The 21,970-nt window shown below is 43.8% G+C and overlaps 1 protein-coding gene across 1 annotated transcript; it reads left to right on the forward strand.

Annotated features, from left to right (window-relative positions):
* The first annotated feature begins 357 nt into the window (after window positions 1–357).
* LOC134435185 (procathepsin L-like) lies at window positions 358–3,560 on the forward strand. Its single transcript, XM_063184040.1, has 8 exons — window positions 358–493; window positions 610–752; window positions 980–1,168; window positions 1,273–1,464; window positions 2,435–2,597; window positions 2,715–2,817; window positions 3,183–3,284; window positions 3,450–3,560. Exons 1-7 carry the CDS (start codon window positions 406–408, stop codon window positions 3,280–3,282), a joined length of 978 nt encoding a protein of 325 aa, XP_063040110.1. The 5' UTR covers window positions 358–405; the 3' UTR covers window positions 3,283–3,284; window positions 3,450–3,560.
* Window positions 3,561–21,970: the final 18,410 nt, after the last annotated feature.

Genomic DNA, 21,970 nt, shown 5'->3' on the forward strand with positions numbered 1-21,970 from the left:
TTGGATGTTTAAGTATATTGGATATTTCAGCACATGCCATAAAAAGAGGAAACTCATTGCAATATGGATGCTGATTTCTCTATTGCTCTTTGGTCCTTTTATGTCAAATATGTGTATATTAATCTGAAATGCCTGGGAAAGTTCTGAGGACATGACCTCTGTGTCCTCAATGGAAGGCATGGCACTGCTTACTTGCAAGGATTTACTGTATGTTCCGTCAATATTTATGTGTATGCTGTATGGAAAATTCTAGATAACCAAGGTGACCTGTGGAGTGCAAATACTGTAAGTAGCTGGAAAAGGAACTTAAGGTCATGCTTGTCATGGATAAAGAGTATAAAAGAGGGCCAGAGTCAGGACACTTCTCATCAGTACCAGCTGATTCGTTCTGTCGTGTGCTGCAGCATGAAGTGGTTGATTGTAGCAGCTGCCTGTCTGGCAGTGGTGAGTTGTTCTCTGGACCAGGAGTTCAACGAATGGAAAGCCAAATTCGGTGAGCATTCCCCTTATTCTGCATTCCTATTCTCTTTTACAGTTGGTTTACAGTACCTTTATTGTGTTTCAAGCCATGCTTTCTCCCTGCCTTCACTCACACGTTTGGTCCAAAAGGAAAGTCCTATCCTTCCCTTGAGGAGGAGGCACATCGTAAAGGCCTTTGGCTCGCCAACCACCAGAAGATCCAGGCTCACAACCAGCTGGCTGATCAGGGTGTTCACTCCTACCGCCAGGGCCTGAACCAGTTCTCCGACATGGTAGGATGGTTAATCTGTTACACAAGATTCTCCATATTGTCATTGCAATGTTGCTCTCCTGAGCTTTGTCAGCAAATAGTGAGTTGGATCGCTGGCAATCCCATTTGCATGCAAGACATCATTGCTGACTATCTTATAGCTATGTAACAACACACGTTCCTCTGTTTTTGGTGGTGGTGACATTATTTAGATTTTTGTTTACCTGTGAACAACTTCTGCTCCTTCAGGATCATGAAGAATTCCGTCAGACTGTTCTGACAAAGATGGATCTGCCTAAGAACTCCGCCCGTGGTGCCTCCGAGCCTTTCAGGGCCCCTAATGTGGGTTCTCCTGCCTCTGTGGACTGGAGGACTTCTGGCTGTGTCAGTGCCGTCAAGAACCAGGGCCAGTGTGGATCCTGCTGGTCCTTCAGTGCAGTAAGTACTGTCATAGAGACTGAATAAGTCATTGTGCACACTTTTGTGTGTTTGTGTCTGTGCTTGAATGTATGTATCTACAAGTAAATAATTATGTGATTCAGACAGGTGCCCTGGAGTCCCAAACCTGTCTCAGGCGTGGCTATCTGCCCTCTCTGAGCGAACAGCAGCTGGTGGACTGCTCTGGATCTTACGGAAATAATGGCTGCAATGGAGGTTGGCCGGATCGCGCTTTCCAGTATGTCCAGGCTAACGGCGGCATCGATTCCGAGTCCTACTACCCCTATCAGGCCCGGGTAAGGATGCTTTAGGATGGTTTAGTCGACCAGTAAACATTTTGAAGTAGCTGAATGATATATGTGGGCTAAGATGATTGGAAGAATCTAATCAGTGAAGCTGTGAAGGCTTTTTTCTAGTTTTTCTTGCTCCTTGCTTTTGTTATTTTTAAGGTCTCAAGCCCAATCCAGGACTGGTTTATAATCAGGTAGTCTAATAGATAGCACACTCGTCATATCTTAACTTTTTGTTGATATTTGTTTTCAACATCTATCTATTTAACTATTTATAGTTTTTCCATCATTAATCCAGTTGTTCGCATGAAATCTGTGTGTCAAATAATGGCAAATGTAAAACAATTGTTTGTAAATAGTTCACCAAAGGTTGGGAACATTTTTTTTTAAGTATAATATACTTGTCAATTTTCTTTACCTCCTTTTTCCTTCTGCTTGTTCAACTTGGAACAACTCTTCATAAGACATTACATTACATAATGAATTAGATCAACAGTAATTGACTTACTAATACTTTTTGCTGTAATATAGTAATGATATTACACCTTTTAGTTTGTGACAAAACATTAGTAACACTAGTAAGACATTTTAGCACAATACTAATTAATGTAGGCCTACTGATCTCTATCTCACAAAAAATGACAGCTTTCATGAAAACAACCAATAATCAGCCAATGATGACTGTCGAGAAACACATAGCAGGGGTGCAACACTACTTGCACACATAAGGCTAGCTGTGGCAGAATGCTAAGGGAATTGGCGGATTGAAGGTTCAAATTCTGTGTTCTCAAGAAGAATATCATTTTTACTACAGTACGGTAAATAACCAACTGCTCTCCTATCAACGCCCTCCAACAATGCATCAAACGCCACATTCCTTCAGAGACTATAATGGCACACTACTAAAAACTGTTAATCATACTGGATAGGAGTTGTCAGTTCAGTGAAATGTAATATGATATGAAACATTTCTCAGGTTGGCACTTGCCACTACAACAGCGCATATAGTGCTGCCACCTGCTCCGGATACCAAGATGTGACACCCGTAGGCAGTGAGTCTGCCCTCCAGTATTACGTCGCCAATGTGGGACCCCTGTCTATTGCTATTGATGCTACTGCCTGGCAGAGCTACCAGTCTGGTATGTTGCACTGTTCAGTAATGTTATTCTGACTCCTACATGGTCGACAGACATGCAGACAGAAATATGGGTCTATTGGTTGGCTGATTAACTGATTTACTGATTCTATTTTTACAGGCGTCTTCAACTATCCTTCCTGCAGCCAAACTCCTGATCATGCTGTGCTGTTGGTGGGCTACGGAACGTACAATGGTCAGGATTACTGGCTGGTGAAGAACAGGTACACGTCATTTACATTATCCACACTTCCCAGTAGTTACAAGCCTGACAAGCCAGGATATGACATGAAATGTGTGCCCCATTGGAACAACTGCAGATTGTAGGTAGAACAAATGTTCGGTGTTCAAACTTATTAAGCCATTGATGCTGAATGTTGCGTTGCACAACATTGGTACTGGCGCCTCGAGCTGCATAACGCAACATGTTTTTTATAGGCTAACAGTGTGTGTGTGTGTGTGTGTGTGTGTGTGTGTGTGTGCGTGCGTGCGTGCGTGTGTGTGTGTGTGTGTGTGTGTGTGTGTGTGTGTGTGTGTGTGCGCGCGCGCACACATGGATGTGTGTTTGTCTGTCACTTTGTCTGTCTAGCTGGGGTACCTGGTGGGGAGAGCAAGGCTACATCATGATGGCCAGAAATGCCAACAACCAGTGTGGCATTGCAAATCATGCCTCTTACCCTCTCGTCTAATGGTGAGTATCTAAATACTATCCAGCTAATCAGAAATTACACACTACCCTCAGAATTACATAAAACATATTCTAGGTAGGGCATGCCTTGTGTGACAACTATCATGTGAAGTTGCTTTCTGCTTAACAGTCATAACCACAACCAACCACATGTTCTTATTTTTGCAGTCATGCACATGGATGGGCCAGAGTCCAGGCTGTACCACCTGGGACCATGGCAATTGGAGTCTGAACACTACCTTTAGTACACTAAATGAAATAAAATGCTGGAAACCAGAATTTGTTTGGTGTTGTGTGTTTGGTACAATTGAAAACAGGTTCTACAGGGTGTGCATATTTTTTTCAATTGAACAACAGCTATGTTCTCAATCAACCCCAAAGGTTCATAAACATCAAAACTGCATATTTTTGGAGTAGGGCATGTTTTCAGTTTGGGCTTAGGAGGATGTTTGTGTGCGCAGGCAACTATTAATGTGCAGCAATAGTAATAAAAAAATATATTCATAAAAACAAGGGGGCATGTATTGTTTTGCTTCTTTTCGACCTTTACTGGACAGCCACGCTGTGGAGTATTTGGACTAGAGCTTAGATCGAGCCTAAAGAATCAAACCCGACCCTACCCGAGCCTTTGCTCATTTGAGCCCGGCCCGGACCAGCCCGTCACACTAACTGTAAATTATGAGCCAGAGACCGATTTAAGCCCAACCATTTCTCAATATTGTGGACCATTATAGCAATATCATACAGTTTTCAGCTTTGAAGTGAACCACAGAAAATTGTTAACATATATCTTGATAAACAATGCAACGACAACGAACAAGGACGACACGTGTAGCCTATGTGTGTTGAAAGCATCCAGGTAAATAATAAATGGCCAGCAATAAGCGGAACATTACATGCTGACTTGTTTGTTTGTAGACTATCGTCTTCATGCTGTAAACTGAGCTTCTTTTCTCATGTCGTATGCTGTACCTTTTGCCTTAGTCATTTTGATGATGAGCACTACTGGGTTGTAAAGGCAGATTGCAAAATATAGATTTTGCGTCGCTTGTCAATTGATGGCAAACTTATTTAAACTGGAGAATTCTCAGTGTAGGTTAGTCAGACGCAAGCCGGAGCATTTACAGAAATCTCAGACTAAATTCTTTAAAAAATCATATCCCAAATTCCCAATAGGTTACCGTCCAAATGCCTAGTGCTAGTGAGACTCAGTTTGTTACTTACCAAAGTCGAATTTAAGGCGCCCTGTCGCCCTCAGTGTCAAGCCTTGACACACACACATGCGCGCACCAGTCAATCCAGCACAGCAGTGTTACGCATGCCAGTGGAGGAAAACTGTGCATGATGCTGCCTTTTGCAATTTCGTAGTCTGACTTGTGCAACTTTATAGGCTATCCTACACATAAAGAATAGTGTTTAAAAGCATACAGGTAAATCAAAAACAATAGGCCAAGAATAAGCGGAACATTAAATGCTGACTAATCCGTTTACTATCGTCTTCATGCTGTAAACTGATCTCAAACTTCTGACACGGGAGACATGTGAGTGCCTGGAGGCTCACACGACTACAGCGAAATCTCCAACTAAATTCTTTTAAAAAATCATGGCCAAATGCCTATAAGACTCAGTTTGTTACTCGCCAAAGTCGATTTTTAGGCGCCCTGGTGCCCTTCAGTGTCAAGCCTTGACACACACACACACGCACGTGCCAGTCAATTCAGCACAGCAGTATTACGCTTGCCATTGGAGGAAAACAGCGCATACTGCTTTTTGCAATTTTGTAGTCTGACTTGTGCAACTTTGTAGGCTTCACATAAAGAATAGTGTTTTCAATATTTCGTCTAATTATTACATCATTTTGCCCGTATCAATAGCCCTAAGCTAATAGTTTAAATCAGGATGCAAGACTGCCCTAACACAAGGGAGATTGAGATGGCGTCATGACCAGATCCTCCGCAAGCTGGCCGAGATTGTCGAAACAGCAAGGAGCGAGTCGAACAGAGGAGAGTCAGGTGTATCCCAACAAAACATTCAATTCCTCAGGCAGGGGGAACTGCCAGCTGGAACAGGAAGGAGACCACCACCTAGGCTCCTCAATCAAGGTGCAGAGTGGAGGCTGGGCGTGGACGTGGGTAAACAACTCCATTTCCCCAAAGAGATCTGCAGTACCACCCTGCGCCCCGACATGGTCTTGTGGACCACAGTGGAGATAAAGGCGCTGCTGGTCGAGCTGACTGTGCCTTGGGAGGAGGGGTTGGAGGCTGCCCATGAGCGGAAGAGGGCGAAGTATGCAGACCTGCTGGCAGAGTGCAGGGAAGCAGGGTGGAGCGCGAGATTATACCCTGTGGAGGTAGGAGCAAGAGGGTTTGTGGCGGACTCTACGACACGGCTGCTGAGAGACCTAGGCCTGCGTGGCACCAGTCTGCAGAGAGCAACCAGGGGGCTTTCAGAGGAGGCAGAGAAAGCAAGTTTCTGGCTCTGGCTGAGACGGAGGGATGTTGCGTGGGGAGCAGGCACAACATAGGGATGCTAGCTGCAGGGGGTGGCAGGGAGACGTCCCTGTTCACTGCCCCGCCACCAGGAGATGTTCTGGGATAAGGGGCGAAACATCAATGAGAGGTGGTCCCCAGCTGATGACCCTGCAGCTAGCAATATAGGCAACGGAGGAGGTGCGGCATGCCAAGAGCATAGCAGGATGACATCTACCTGTACAAAGAAATAAAAAAAGCTTGATTAACCTATGCCCGGGTGGCCCGGTCCGATCCGACCCAAGGATAGTGATGGAAAATACCGAACCGACCCGGCCCGTGGGTCGGGTTGGGCTCGGGTGCGGGCAGAGAATCTAAACTCTAATTTGGACGCATGCAATTGAGCATTGTCCTGCATGTCCTTTCCCATGTCCCTAAACATCACACACCTTGTGCTTTTTGACACTCCAGTAACGATGCAACTCTGAAATATGGCAAAAGTGGTGGCAAATGGGATCTTGGTAGCCAGGACACGTCCTCATTTGGCGTTGCTTCTATTATGCTCTTGGTCAGACCAAGTCTCGAAGAGATTTGAAAGTCGATGATAATCAGGCTAGGATCTTAGCAGTTTCACAATTTATTTTCCTCAATTTATTTTGCGTCTTTTTTAATACACTGGCTGCGGTCCTGTTAGCCATTTGCTATGAAAAGCTTGACTGTTCTGTGATTGTGCCTCAAAAGCTGGGGAATTTCAGGACTGCTGCATCCCTCTGCAAAATATCTCACAATTTTTGAGTTTTCAGAGTCCATCAAATATCTCTTCTGATCCATTGAGATGCACATCACCTGATAGCTATACAGTCAAAGGAAAAAGCTTGTACAACAAACAGGACATTCCTATCAAAATTGGTCATAAAACATGAGGGAACATACAACAACAGAAGGAACAAACACTGTCTGCTTTAACTAATTCCAGCCAAAATTTACACATTACAATAGTTTTTGACCATCACTAGGGTTCTGGGTCCATGCTTGCTACTATATCAATGAGCCAGGCTCTTTGGTGTAGTGGTCAGAGTCCCAGTTTGGTACCCCAAGTAGTCTGGGTTCAAGTCCCATTGGGGCAATTTACTCCCCATGGACAACAGTTTTGATGATTTGTCAATGAAGAAGGACAAAGGTAACTATTGTGGTAATGCCTTTTCACAACTAATATTATAAACCCAATAGTAAAATTGAAAGAATTTAAGTAATGATGCAACATGTTCATACATGTTCGGTTTCTGACTACAGCACCTGCACTACCTCACTATCAGACTATGGGATGAGAAGTGAGATGCAATGCCAGTGCCACACTGGCTGTTCTGATTCCTGAACATCATGAACATCCAGAACAACATTCTGTTTTTGTATGTTCCTTCATGTTTTAACAAATGTGTGAGTCTGAGTAGAGCAGAAAACAATAAAAGAGCATCGTCTAGAGGGGACTCTTCAAGTGTGTTTAGGGACTGTTCGTAATTTACCGGGGGGGGGGAGGGCTGGTGCGTAGGGGGGGGAGGGCCATGATGAAAAAAATGAGGTGGAGGGGAGGGCCATGGCAAAAAAAATCGGAGTTAGGGGGAGGGCCATGGGAAAAAAAGAATTTATTTTATTTATTTATTTATTTATTTATTTTTTAAACAATAATAAAACATGCTCTGAAACACATCGCTTTGCGATGCACGGTCCCGGTGCATATAGCACTGAAGCGTGTATCTGTAGTCAAAAAACTATCAGGTGCAGCTACTGTAGATTGCCCGCGCTGACTCTCTTTCACTGTAGGATTGCTAGTGCTACGGAGGAACATTGAGCATCATAGAAAATGCCCGTGAGCAAATATCAAACTAGCTGAGTTGAACTATATGAGCTAAACAGTTTGGGAAGTTTTGACAACGAATTGGATGGGCATTTCCAGAGGAATTTTGGAGAGGTGTTGTAGTCAACTGGTGGTCACAGCCTCTGGTAAGTCATGATTTTATTTATTGGCACCGCCGTGTGCTTTACATTTGTGTTCAAAGAACTTTTAGACCCCAACCAGACCGGAAAGAACAGTAGGCCTACCTAGGCCTAGACGTACTTTGGTAGAACGGTGCAGTGACGCGAGTTTGTTTTGTTAGCTTGTGGTGTCAAGGTAGCCTGGTCCTGACCATTCCATAATACTACCATTTCATTTCGTATTTATGGTCTGGCATTTGTTTGCTCTGAAGCGATTGTAGGAAGCAGGAAGTTTGCACTCAGTTATAGTTTGAAATTATTGGACACCTCTCACCCAATCGCTGGCAGTTACTCAACAACAACATAGCGCAGACCAATGGCTCTGGCGCAGATGTGTACGTCATTGTCACGAGCGTTCTCCCCCTTTCGTCCCCACGTGGGGGGCGTATTCAATTATTGGCTGTTTTCTGGGGGGGCGTTGCAATCAAAATTCTACTGCTCCAAGCACTCCACAGAGAAGCACGGCCAGACTACAGTAGTGGAGCCAATCCTTTGGCGGAAGTACGTAGGATGGCTCGCGAGGCTAGTGTCAAGGTACAGTAGTAATAAAAGTGGTATTAACGGCGATGTGTTGGCCATGCATCATAAGGTCTTGAAACCATTGGAGGAGCTAACTTGTTGTGAAGAGAAGTCTCATCACTTTGGTGAACAAAAACGGACCGAGGAATTATGTACATTTAAAGCGTGACGGGAGAAGGGAATGTCACCAAAGTTGTGCATCGTGTCAGGTACTTTTGTTTCTTGCTGTGGAGATTGGATTCGTAGAAGCGTGTATTGGTATGCTAGGTCTTGCCTGTTGCTGGTGAAGTAGTCTAGCCTAGCCTCGGAGTTGGCTATGGGGTGAATCTGAAGGAGAGCACAGCCGATGGTGTGCCTGACTTGTCTATCATCACAGTTGTCAAAGTTGAATTGCCGCGGTGTGTAATGGCTGTGCTATTGTTGGATGTTTTGGAATGTTGTACTGGTTCTGTTTTGGCAATTTGTTCCTTTTGCCTCTTGCTGCTGATTTGACCACCATAGCACCACCTATTAATGCGTCTTAATGGCCTAAGTTAAATGCAAACTAAAGGTGGCTTTCTCACTCTCCCTGTATCAATAGCCAGCAATGGCTCGAGCTGCTTTGGCGCTTAGCCTACTTCTTGCTCCGATCACATCCCGAACTCTTTGGCCGTCAGAGTGTAATTGCATTCGGGAAGGTAGAGCTATGCCTGTGTGTGTGTGCGTGCGTGCTTTTATGCAGGGGTCCTGATCGAGATGCACCTGATCCACAGTCGCAATTGCAAGAAAATCTAAATTATTTGAAAGCCCGGTCACCTCTCACGAGTGCATCGCATAGCCTAGTCAAAGCATTTCTTCTAATTTCACACATTGCACACTGCCCATGCTGAAGAGACAAACTGTCAAGGCAGTGCGATTTGCTCTTGAACACGCCCTCACCTCCACATCAGGTGCACGTTTCACTTCCGCAAGAAGAACTTAATAATGTCAAAGTGAGATGTTAAAGAAAAAAAAAAGTTAAATCTAGCCATCCTTGTTTAGGCTACATAAAACATGAGGAAGTTATTCAGATGTGATTCGCCATTCCTCACCCTAAAATTGATTAGAACGCAGGAAATTGCATCTAAAAACCAGATTTTTTTTCACATCACCCCCTGGTCAAAACCAGTTCCTGCGTCCCTGGCTTCGCTACTGTGCTGAACATGTAAAACGTACCTTGTGAAAGGCGCTGCTTGTCGAGCAGGGAAATATTGAAGCTGCGGTGGGGAAACTCTCTCCACTTTGTAGTTTACAGTAGTAACAACTCGGACATTGGTATTGAAATGGAAGTTTTTATTATTAGGGCCCGAGCACCGGAGGGTGCGAGGCCCTATTGTTCTTGCTTTGTGATACATTTTTCCCGCACGTCGGGCTATTTTTGAGGTGGTTGCCATGCGTAACTTTGAACGAAACTTGGCACAAGTGTTGGATATGGTGGCACGATGGACTCCAACAAAGCTCAGCCCCCAAATCAGCCGACGGGCTCAGTAGCGCCCCCTTAAGTCATGGGCCTATGGGGCGCGACCGGCATGAAGTTGAAGCTACGGGCACCAAATTGTTTGTGCTTGTATAACTCACTAAGACAAGCAAAAAAGTCTTTGAGATGCCATGGCCACACCCAACAGGAAGTGAGGTAATTAGACTTAAATTTGAACTTTTGTCAACTTTTGATATACGACAAAATTGTCATACCATGAACTTTGATGTACTTGTCCTGAACCGTACAACTGTTCGGTTTCGTTTCAATTTGTAAATGATCTTAAGACATCGCAGATGATATATTGCGAAGGAATTTTCAATATGTTGTAAGAAAACAAGATGGCGGCTTGATGTATTCTGATGAAAAAATGACAGAAAATGTGCCTCCACTGTGCCCTTTCTGAGGGGGTTGCCATGCATATCTTTCAATGTTGCTTTGCACAGGTGTTTGGTAGGACACAACGTACCTCTCAAAACAAGCCCCACCCCTAACTCAGGACATGGGCTCTGTAGCGCCCCCTTAAGTCATGGGCCTATGGGGCGGGACCGGCATTAAGTTGAAGTTACGGACTCCAAACATTTTTTGTGTGTGTATCTCACTAAGCCAATCAAAAAAGTCTTTAGGATGCCATGACCACACCCAACAGGAAGTGACATACGACAAAATTGTCATACCATGAACTTTGATGTACTTGTCCTGAACCGTACAACTGTTCGGTTTCGTTTCAATTTGTAAATGATCTTAAGACATTACAGATGATATATTGCGAAGGAATTTTCAATATGTTGTAAGAAAACAAGATGGCGGCTTGATGTATTCTGATGAAAAAATGACAGAAAATGTGCCTCCACTATGCCCTTTCTGAGGGGATTGCCATGCATATCTTTCAATGTTGCTTTGCACAGGTGTTTGGTAGGACACAGCGTACCTCTCGAAACAAGCCCCACCCCTTACTCAGCACATGGGCTCTGTAGCGCCCCCTTAAGTCATGGGCCTATGGGGTGGGACCGGCATAAAGTTGAAGCTACAGACTCCAAAATCTCTGTGTGTGTGTATCTCACTAAGCCAATCAAAAAAGTCTTTAGGATGCCATGGCCACACCCAACAGGAAGTGAGGTAATTGGACTTCAAATGCAACTTTTGACATACGACAAAATTGTCATACCATGAACTTTGATGTACTTGTCCTGAACCGTACAACTGTTCAGTTTCGTTTCAATTTTTAAATGATCTTAAGACATTGCAGATGATATATTGCGAAGGAATTGTCAATATGCTGTACGAAAAGAATATGGCGGTTTGATGAATTCTGATGAAAAAAATACAGAAAATGTGCCTCTAATGTGCCCTTTCTGAGGGGGTTGCCATGCATATCTTTCAACTTTGCTTTGCACAGGTGTTTGGTAGGGCAGCACGTACCTCTCGAAACAAGCCCCACCCCTAACTCAGCACATGGGCTCTGTAGCGCCCCCTTAAGTCATGGGTCTATAGGGCAGGACCAGAATAAACTTGAAGCTACGGACTCCAATTTTTTTTGGATGTGTATCTTACTAAGATGAACAAAAAATGTCACACAGTGGCAAGGCTACTCCCAACAGGAAGTGAGATAATTGGACCTCTTTTTAAAACAGGAAGTTGGCCACCATTTTAGTTTGCAGTGTTTATAAAACAGTGCAAACGCATGTGTTCATTAATATAATGAATATAAACTTCTTCTATATGCCTAATATGGCAACTTGATATAGCGCCACCATATGGTAGGCAAATGAACTGCAGTAAAAGTGGAGTTCTTAAATAGCTTCATCTCGTGAACCGAACGTCGTAGAGACTCCATTTTTGTTTTGGGCAAGATGTGATGGGGCGATATGCCCCGCCTTGAGCCGTAGGTGCGAGGGCCCGTCATCGCCGCTCGCGGCTTTAATTATTATTATTATTATTATTTACTTAACACGTAAAAACAATAGTGAAGGCAATTTGTCTTGGTGACAGTGTGGAGTTAAAAGGCATCCCATGCAGCCGCAGAGGTAGATTCTACGGCTTAGGTATCCACTGATATCGATAGCACATAATAGGCCTAGTTCAGACAACCGCCCTTGATGTAGGCTATACTCTGACTGTTCTCATGATGGTTGTTCATCTACCAATTTTACATAATTATTTTTTACCTGTAGGGGGAGGGCCATGGGAAAACAAAATTGAAATGGGGGGAGGGCCATGGGGAAAAAAATTGAGGTGGAGGGGGGGGGCATGATTTTTTTTTTTGACCGGACTTCCAGCGCACCAGCCCTCCCCCCCCGGTAAATAACGTACAGTCCCTTAGAAGTACCACTTTTGGTCAAAGTGCCTTTTCTGTAAAAGCAACAGGGCTATGGAACAGTATAGGTATCAGGCAAAGCAACACACTCAATAGTTTTAAATCAGGTCTCAAGAAATGGCTAAAAACAAGGCAGCACTGTGGACATTTTTAGTCATTGGTGTTTTATGTCTACTTTATCATATATGTTTTTTTTTTTTTCTTTTTTGGTGTATTCTTTTAACTAGATATGCCTTCTTGGCCATGTAATATTGTGGGCCTATTTGCACCTTTTAATTGTATTGTTGACATATTCTTGTATTATTATTCATTTTAATCATTTTAAGGGACTACAGATGAAAATTAGCCTTGTGGCTATAATATGGCTCAATTGTATATTGTGCACTGTCCCTGCTAAATAAACAATACATGAAATTAAATAAAGGAAATTATGTCAACTTTTTTTATTTGTGAAGTCGGCTTGCCCCACCACTTACTGTAGTACTTAAAGTGATGGTTCGGAGTAGATTCACCTTAATGCCATTTGAACCTTGACATCCATCCAGTAGTCCACCCGAAGTGTTTTCAACCTTGGGTGAAACATTAGCTGAGTTACCGAGTTATTCCGAATAGCTTAGTACAAGCGCTGATGGATATTCGCATTATCTCCAAACTTACCGCATTAAAATCACATGCCATGACACCCAACTTCTACAGTTGTACAAATATGGTGTGGTTTGTACATTCTCAAGGAGTTTATTTTTATCAACACAAGCCGACTGGTTTCTCTGCTTATACAGCTGGGTCGACCTTACTTCTGTCATCTGGGAGTAGCCCGTAAAAGCCCTCAACAAAGTTCAAGATGAGAGTATTAAAAAAAGTTTTCACTGAATTGTGATAAAGGCTTATATTTTGTAGGGAGCACTTAAAATAAATATCAAATGTTACCTACTATCAATTAGACAAGGATTTCAGTCATTAATACTGATGCTGGGTTCACTTTTCATTGTGGATATTATGAGTTTCATTGAGGACTTTTATGAAGCAGTCGCCGCAGCTTTACCAGCAGAGGACCTATTCGGCTTGTGTTGATAATAATAAACTCGGGTGAACGCCCCTTTAGGAGACCTTTGGTTAGGAGGCCTTCGGAGTCTTGAGGTTGAGAATAAATGTAGCCTGCGTTAGTTCTGCCAGGAAGACTCAGGTCACCTGTGCATTACGCAGAGCCAATCAGCGGCTGCCATTTCCTTTATAGCAACGTGTCTAACTCTCCTTTCTTGCTGGCCTAGGCATGGCCGGTCCGAAATCTTGCTCTCATTGCTATCGTGCAGCTCTCTCACTGCTATCGTGCAGCTCTCCCACTGCTATCGTGCAGCCTCTGCCTCGTTGGCTGCCCCCGGGAGGGCCTCTGTGCAATTCCGTCACCCTCTGCCGAGAGAGCGCTTATGATGCGTATGCTAGGTCAATCAATAAGGTAACTTCCCCACACATGTTGGTGTTGGCTCTCGTCCCGGTAACCATTCACACGCGCACGCGTGAGAGCATCTGTCTGCCTTTGTCCGTTATTTTCTTTCTGTTTCGTACGTATGTTTCACTGCCCCCGTGAGGCTCAATCACTGCTTCCCTCGTAGGCACGCGCACGCTGCGCCGATTAGCGCTCATAGCGCACTGCTCTCCGTGAGAGCGTCTGTCTGCCTTTGTTATTTTTCTTCTGTTTCGTACGTAAGTTTACCTACTATTTATTTCACTGCCCCGTGAGGCACAATCACTGCTTCCTTCGTAGGCACACGCACGCTGCGCCGTTTAGCCCTTATCACGCACTGCTCTCTGTGAGAGCGTCTGTCTGCCTTTGTCCGTTATTTTCCTTCTGTTTCGTACGTATGTCTACCGACTATTTCACTGCCCCCGTGAGGCACAATCACTGCTTCCTTCGTAGGCACGCGCACACTGCACCGATTAGTGCTCATCACGCTCTGCTCTCCGTGAGAGCGTCTGTCTGCCTTTGTCCGTTATTTTCCTTCTGTTTCGTACATCTGTTTACCTACTATTTCACTGCCCCCGTGAGACTCAATCACTGCTTCCTTCGTAGACACGCGCACGCTGCGCCGATTAAGCGCATCTCACGCACTGCTCTCCGTGAGAGCGTCTGTCTGCCTTGTTTGTCATTTTCTCTCTGCTCCGTTCGTCTGTGTGTCTAGTCTTTCCCTGCCCCCGTGTGGCGCATTCGTGTAATTGCTCCTCATAACGGAGCCCGCGCCTCGCTGGCGCGTTACTCGCTCATGCGGCCCCAGCTGTAGCATTATACACTGCAATCGGGTGCTGCTTTACAACTCATAAGTACTCAAAGCGGTCTCTACCACATGTTAGTTATGGCCGAAAGTAATCCTACTTCACGGTTTCGAAATGTGGCCATGCAAATTCTAATCGAATAGCCCTGCTATAGGTTATTACAAGCACGCCACTCTCCGTGAGGGCTCTTGCTTCGTGTTTTCATGTACTGCCCTCCGTGAGGGTGCCCTATATATGGCCGTAGCCAGGAGTTCTAAATAAGGGAGGTGCATAGTGCGCGCTCATTGAAACTGTGCTGTCTTCTGCCAATTTTTCAAATCTTTTCATGAATATTTGCTGAACAATTAACTAATACTTACTAGTATGACCTAAATACAGTATGCTTTGCAGCTGAAAATATCTATTTCTGGAAATTAAAACTTAATTAATTACATTAATTGCCAAGTCAGGGACACACACATGTCATGCACATACTGTTGGAAAGGGCAGAAAGAGACCTGTCCAATGGTGCCACATACTCACCCATACACAAAAGCTATGTAAATAAAATCGTTGATTGAAACGTGTATGCAAAAACTGAGATTAAAAAAATATATTGGTCTCTGCAAATAAGGGAGGTCCGGACCTCCCTTACCTCATATGTGGCTACGGCCATGGGCCATGGCCCTATATACGTAAGTGCATAAGTGCCCAAGCTGCAACCACTGGTGGTGGTGTCAGGGATTTCCATGTCCACTTCTTCATGTGGCCGCGGGGACCTGTCTGTTCCTGCCCATGGTTTTGCAGTGTTTCATGTTTGTCTCATTTATTTGTCCTCCTCATATGCTCTAGGTGGGTTCCAGTCGTCGCCTATGGTGGGTCATGCGCCTCCTCTTCTCCTTGTTCTCTCCTCTGGGGGTAAGTTGAGTTCTTTTCTCAGGATTTCAATCTTCATCGGCAGTATTAAAATCCGGCATGCCCTCCTTAGTTTTTGGGGGTTAAAGGTCCAGTTCCTGCTGCACGGCTACGGCAGGCTCTACTGGATCCGCCAGTGCAAGACCCGGGCTGATGATTGGACCTACGCCAAATACTGTCTACTTATGCCAATTCCATTGTCAACTATGTTAACATTAAATCGTTAAATACGAATTCCCCTTTGAGTCTTAATGGCTGAAATGTAGCATGCGTTAGTTCTGCCAGGAAGACTCAGGTCACCTGTGCATTACGCAGAGCCAATCAGCGGCTGCCATTTCCTTTATAGCGACGTGCCTAACTCTCCTTTCTTGCTGGCCTAGGCATGGCTGGTCCGAAATCTCCTCTGCCATCCCCACCACCACCACCACCACCAGTTGGGTCCAGTCTTCCTGTCCGGGGGGTTAAAGGTTCAGTTCCTGCTGCACGGCTACGGCAGGCTCTACTGGATCCGCCAGCGCAAGACCCGGGCTGATGATTGGACCTACGCCAAATACTGTGTACTTATGCCAATTATGTTAACATTAAATCGTTAAATACGAATTCCTCTCTCTGAGTCTGAATGGCTGAAATGGAGTTCCCTTAGTGCTGTAGATGGTGGTAGCACACTTCTTGCACAAACACCACAAAAAGAGAAGAAGAAGGAGGGGACAACGCCCCCTTAGGAGACCGAATTTGAGCACACGCTTTCACATTGGATGGGCTGAGTTTGGGATATCTAAGAAAATCTTTGGCTCGGGCACAGCTACTGGTATGCCTTGTGTACACCAAGAGCGACCTATGCTAACTGAGAGTCGAAAATCATTCTTTCTGGAGAATGGAGGCTGAGTGAACTGGGTGACCAGGAGCGAAGCAAACTTTTCAGGTTGAGGATGAAGTGAACCTCAACTCCCAGCCAGTTTCTGGATGACACCTTCTTCAAGCAGTGGTACAGGAAAATGTCAGCATTGTTAAAGAAAAACTGTACTTTGATGCAGGACAATACTCCCTCACATGCATAGAAATGCTCCAAATCGTGGCTGCCCAGTAAAGGTCTAAAAGAAGAAAAAAATGACATGGCCCCCTTGGTGGTCCCTCATAAAATGTGAGATCTACAGGTCGGGAAAACAGTACTCCTCTCTGAACAGTGGCTGTGATGCACGCAATGATAATCGTGAATGGATCAAGAAACTGAAAATGTCTATGGATGGAAGGCTTTTGAGTGTCCTTGTAAACAAAGTAGAGGGAGTTAGATCATTTAGTGGCGTGTGGCATGTGCCAGTGACATGCAGAAGTGCCACAGTGGCATGTCCATTGATTTTATATAAGAACCACAGACCTATACTAATTATTATTAATAATTACAATTATATTTTTTATTAATAATAATAATTTTGTAATTATTTATGTATTCTAGGTCGGTAATTACAACAATTAACGGGCATGTCAAATGCCGTCACGGTCGTGCATGCCAAGCGCTGTCACGGTTCCGGTTACTATGGCTACAGTGGCTACTACGATGTCGAACTGTGCCTAAACCAAAACCCATTCCTAAACCTAACCTGTGAGTGAAACATGTGTGTACACCAACCTATAAACATGCCAAACTGTGCCTAAACCAAAAATCATTCCTAAACCTAACCCGTCAGTGAAAAAAATGTGTTTTATAATAGCACGTCAGTGATGCCACTTCTGCATGTCACTGAAATGTGCCACATGCCACTAAAGGATCTAATAGTGCGAGCAATGGGTGAAAGAATCGCTCACAAGGTGATACAAGCATGAAACTTTGCACAGGTGTTCATTAGGACATGCTTATCAATATCAGGGGTGGAACCACTCAGAATTCCATGTTGCATAGCAACGGTTGCTAGGTAAAGCATTTGCCTCAGCAACCAGCATCAATGGTGCAGTTTCTAATTGATTTTGTGGTATTAAGGCATCTGTACATTGAGTCAATGTCTTCAAATCACTGTAGCAATGTTGAGAGAGGCTATACATTACAAATATGTACCGTTTCCTTTACAGTAGCAACCAGCATCAATGAAAACAAGTTCAGAGGTATTGTGATGTCTGAATCTTGACTGCATGTCCTAAAATCACTAAATTAATCCTTCAAGATATATATTAGCAACATGTCTCACAATAGCCCCTTTCATGTCATTTTCCCATTGAAATATGAAAATATGAAATGTGAAAAATACAATATACAGTACACTTCTCTATTTACTTTTTGAAGACATAATGTCTCAATATGGCTTACGTGTCACTGCACATCATGGCTGTCTTTATCCTTATACATGTACCTAGTCAAGCCACCTGACTATTCAAAACTGAACATTTTGACAAGACAAAAAAGTGTACATGAACACAGTTAGTACAGTGCTGTGTTGTAAAATGTAACCTAGCGAAGTGATTCTTGACATGCCCTTGTAGCCTTTTATTAATCACTATATAACTATGGTGAGTTGAGTGCTACAACATATTACGATACAAAAAGTGGGGACACTTGGTATTTTGTTAATGAAAAAATACTCTTCAATTCATATGTAAAAACAGTCAATCCATACATAAGATGGAGCGCTTTGCAAAGAGAGGAAATCTGAAAGGACAACAGTTCAAGTTATCAGCATAGGAATTCGTTACATTTGCCAAACATTCTACATTGCATATCTAAATTCAAAAGTAACAAACCTTCATGTCTACATAATACTTCATCTAAAATCATTTACCATGCATGCATTACCATGACCATTCACTTATTCACCTACATAATTTCTGATCTATCACTAATGAAGGGAAATTGAGGAATTCCTAGAATTGTAGTATTCCATCACTCAAAGGTGAAGGCAATTGCCTAACATGCCACATTTATGAAAACAGGTACACTTGAAAATTCTGAACAGTAAAACCAATGCATTTCAGTTAACTGCTGCAGACAACACAATTGATACTGTAGGCAACAGTGACCTAAGCACTCATTTACAATGAGTCTTTGTGTGGGGATAGGTTGAACACAGATTTGTATTGTGTCTGGTTTCTGACCAGAAAAGAGATTAGTTCCTGTACATCAGGAGAGTTTTGATCATGGAGTGGCCTGGTTGGGGCCCATTGAAATCCTGCTACTTGAAAATATAGCAAGTTCATTTTCTGATTCTGAGCGGCATGTGTGGTGTCCCATTGAAAACAATGGCATCACAAATGAAAATGAAAGCCCAACTGGCAAACTCCAACTCCCATTGTCATTGTGGCACAGCACTCAAGTGTTCACTGCATACTGCAATTACGCATTTACATTTGCGTTTGCATTTATGCCTCACCCGGGCAAGGGGGCAGACCCCAAGGGCGCCCCAAGGGAGCACAGTGGCGGGATGGTGCTTAGGATACCTCAGTCATTAAGGAGGATGGAGGAGAGTACTGGTTAATTACTCCCCCCACCAACCTGGCAGGTCGGGAGTCAAACCGGCAACCTTTGGGCTACAAGTCTGACGCCATAACCCCTTACCCATGACTGCCCCTATCTTACCTCATATCATGTCAAACTATGGTAGTCTTTGTGGTGCTGAGCGGTCAGTGTGGTGTCCCATTGATATTACTGTAATCATAGCATAATCATACTCACATATACATGGAAACATACTCATACAGTACATGCAGACTATTAGTTGTGGAACTCAGACTGTGAACACTGTGAAGACCAATTCCAGTCTCTTGCTATAGCTGATGTGTGTGAATCATGCAAAATGGTGAGGGTTTTGGGCAGAATGCGTGTGGTCTTTAAACACATAGTACAGTATTGAACAATGCTCAAGGAACATTTCACTCCTCATTGTAAGCATCATCTTCTGTTCTAGTTGAGGTAGGGAATAGTGAGAATTCACATTTCTCTACAGTTGTTAGTGTCACACCTCCCTGAGAAATGGTCATGGTGTGAGGTTTCTGATTCTATCTCAAGAAGGTCAACAGCCATTTAAGAACATGGCTTCTCTAAACAGTTGCGATCAAAATGACTCCCACTCATCAAGGCTACCCTGCCGCAGCATATCAAGAGGGCAGTTGGCTATTGCAATGCAGGCATATGGTGCCGTATTGGCAGTTGCCCTCTCTGGCTGAGTGGGGATGGACTCGCTGAGCACAGTGGAAGTTTCTCTGATCAAGTTTGTCTGAAGCCAGTGCAATTTGTCCTGTTGCTGAAGTGCTCTTGATAGAGCAGTCAAGACTATTAATGGTTTCATGCACATCTCAAATGCACCGACTACACAACGCTGACTGTGAGAAAACAATGGCTTTGGCAGTGAAATTCTGCCAATTGAAAATGTTCAATTGAATTCTGTCTAACTATATTATGTCAATAGTAATCGATATTTATCTGAAATATTTTAGTTTACTGTTAAAGGCTATATAGAAATGAAAGGTTTGGTACTTTTAACTTTGTAAATAGGCTACAATATACAGTCAGTAGAGGGGTGTAACATTATTAACGGGGTAGGAGAAACACATTTCTTTTCATTCCAAATATTATCTGTTGTTTTAAATGTAACTTTTTACCTTATCTATAACATATAATTAGGCCATTTAGGTTGAAAGAATATTACAGTTGTTCTAAAGATTTGTGGCATGCTGGCACCCATTTAGTTGTATATATAATAATTAATAATAGTGGGGTAAGCATGAGGATCACTGTCAGATGACACTTCTCAATACAGCACATGCAGGCTATACAGTAGGCCTACTGTATGCATTCCTTCTTTCTGAAAGTACTTTTTGTCTGGTCAGTTGGCAGTATTTGGTACATGTATATAATATAAAGATAGGCCTGCCATATAGAGACATTTGTAAAAACTGTTTCACTTGACATACTTTAAAAAATAAGTTATCATTTTACATGGTATTATTCACATAATTACAATGATTTGGGGTGGATAAAAATACATAATAAGGGGTCATTATGGTACATATTTGCAGTATATAACCTCTTTAAGTATTGCTACAGTGGCTACAGTGATTTTAGGACAATGACTCAAGATACAGATGCCTTGATACGACAAAATCAATCAGAAACGGCATCATTGATGCTGGTTGCTAAGGAAAATGTTTTACCTAGCAACCGTTGCTATGCAAAATGGATTTCTCAGTGGCTCCACCCCTGATATTGATAAGCATGTCCTAATGAACACCTGTGCCAAGTTTCATGCTTGTATCATCTTGTGAGCAATTCTTCCATTATACAGATGGTGTAACTTCAATCTGCTCATTACCGTGCCGGGCCGCGGCAGCGTACCGTGATCATTACACCCTGTGGCCATTCGGAATGCGGGGGGCAGTATAGCACCGCTTTTGCAGAGCAGCGTCTGCCTGTGTCTGTGGTCTGTTTGTGCTTCCGTCCTTGCCCGTCCCCCAGTTTTAGTAGTAGAAATACAGTCAGCAAATTGCATGTTTTATTTAGCATTGGGCATTTGATAGGGCATTTGATAATAACACAAGTGTGAGCCCTAAACAAGACCACAATGTGAATTTAAACTCGACTTTTTTTCTGTCTTGCATTCACCGTCTCCCAATCCGTCCCTAACTTATTTCAGCACTATTCAAGCCAGGAACGGGTATCCTCAGGATACAGAGTTTGCATACCTACTACAATTTGAACCGGTAAAGACAATTAAAACCGAGTCAATCAGACAGGAACACCATTGTAATTAAGTGTGTCCCGTAACGCCAGCATGAGATAGATCGAATTTTAAATTTGACGAGGACATTCTGTTGCACGTAACATTGGGCATTTGATAATAACAGAAGTGTGCGCCCTAAACAAGACCACCATGTGAATTTAAACTCGACTTTTTTCTGTCTTTCATTCACCGTCTCCCAATCCGTCCCTAACTTATTTCGGCATTATTCAAGTCAGGAACGGGTAGGCCTAGGCTATCCTCAGGAGTTTGCATACCTACAATTTGAACCGGTAAAGACAATTAAAACCGACTCAATCAGACAGGAACACCATTGTAATTAAGTGTGTCCCGTAACGCCAGCATGAGAGAGATCGAATTTTAAATTTGGCGACATTGTGTTGCACGTAACATTGGGCATTTGATAATAACACACGCGTGAGCCCTAAACAAGACCGCCAGTCGACGGTGTTTTGTTTTTATTATTCTGCATTCATGCCAGGAACGGATTGTGAACACTTATGACTGCTTCTTTGGAGGCTGGATAACCTGTCACACCACGACGTGTCACAAAAGGCTGTGCACTGCCTTTTCTTTTTTTAAAACACAGCAGTCGTATTGTCACGGGGGTGACAAACTTGGACTAACTGTTATTCTCACTGATTGCAAATGTTTGCAGGTGCCAATGGGAAGAGGGAGAAAGGTGATTGGGTGTACGGGGTGGGTATGGGCTTTTTGAATGCAGGTGGCAAGATGGCGAGGAGGATCCGGAGGAGGACGAGACGCACAGCTACCGCACGAGAGAAGGGTCGGAGAGACTACCGCGGCCGGGGGGCAGCCTTGGGAGGGGGGTGAGCTGCACGCCGGTATCCGGATGGGGCCAGGAGAAGATGGGGCACGCGTTCGGTCCTTTGGACGACACAAGCAACAGACGACTACGAATGGCGCGGACGGCATATTGCCTGAACGAGGTTTGCGGCCAGAGTCACGAAGAG

This window comes from Engraulis encrasicolus, chromosome 19, assembly GCF_034702125.1.
Source record: "Engraulis encrasicolus isolate BLACKSEA-1 chromosome 19, IST_EnEncr_1.0, whole genome shotgun sequence".
In the NCBI taxonomy this organism is placed as follows: domain Eukaryota; kingdom Metazoa; phylum Chordata; class Actinopteri; order Clupeiformes; family Engraulidae; genus Engraulis; species Engraulis encrasicolus.

Bases quoted from the DNA above. Each gene is read 5' to 3' on its own strand.
- LOC134435185 (XM_063184040.1), top strand. From the start codon at position 406: ATGAAGTGGTTGATTGTAGCAGCTGCCTGTCTGGCAGTGGTGAGTTGT. The intron at 494-609 runs GTGAGCATTCCC...TTGGTCCAAAAG, and splicing joins CGAATGGAAAGCCAAATTCG to GAAAGTCCTATCCTTCCCTT. The intron at 1,465-2,434 runs GTAAGGATGCTT...AACATTTCTCAG, and splicing joins ACTACCCCTATCAGGCCCGG to GTTGGCACTTGCCACTACAA.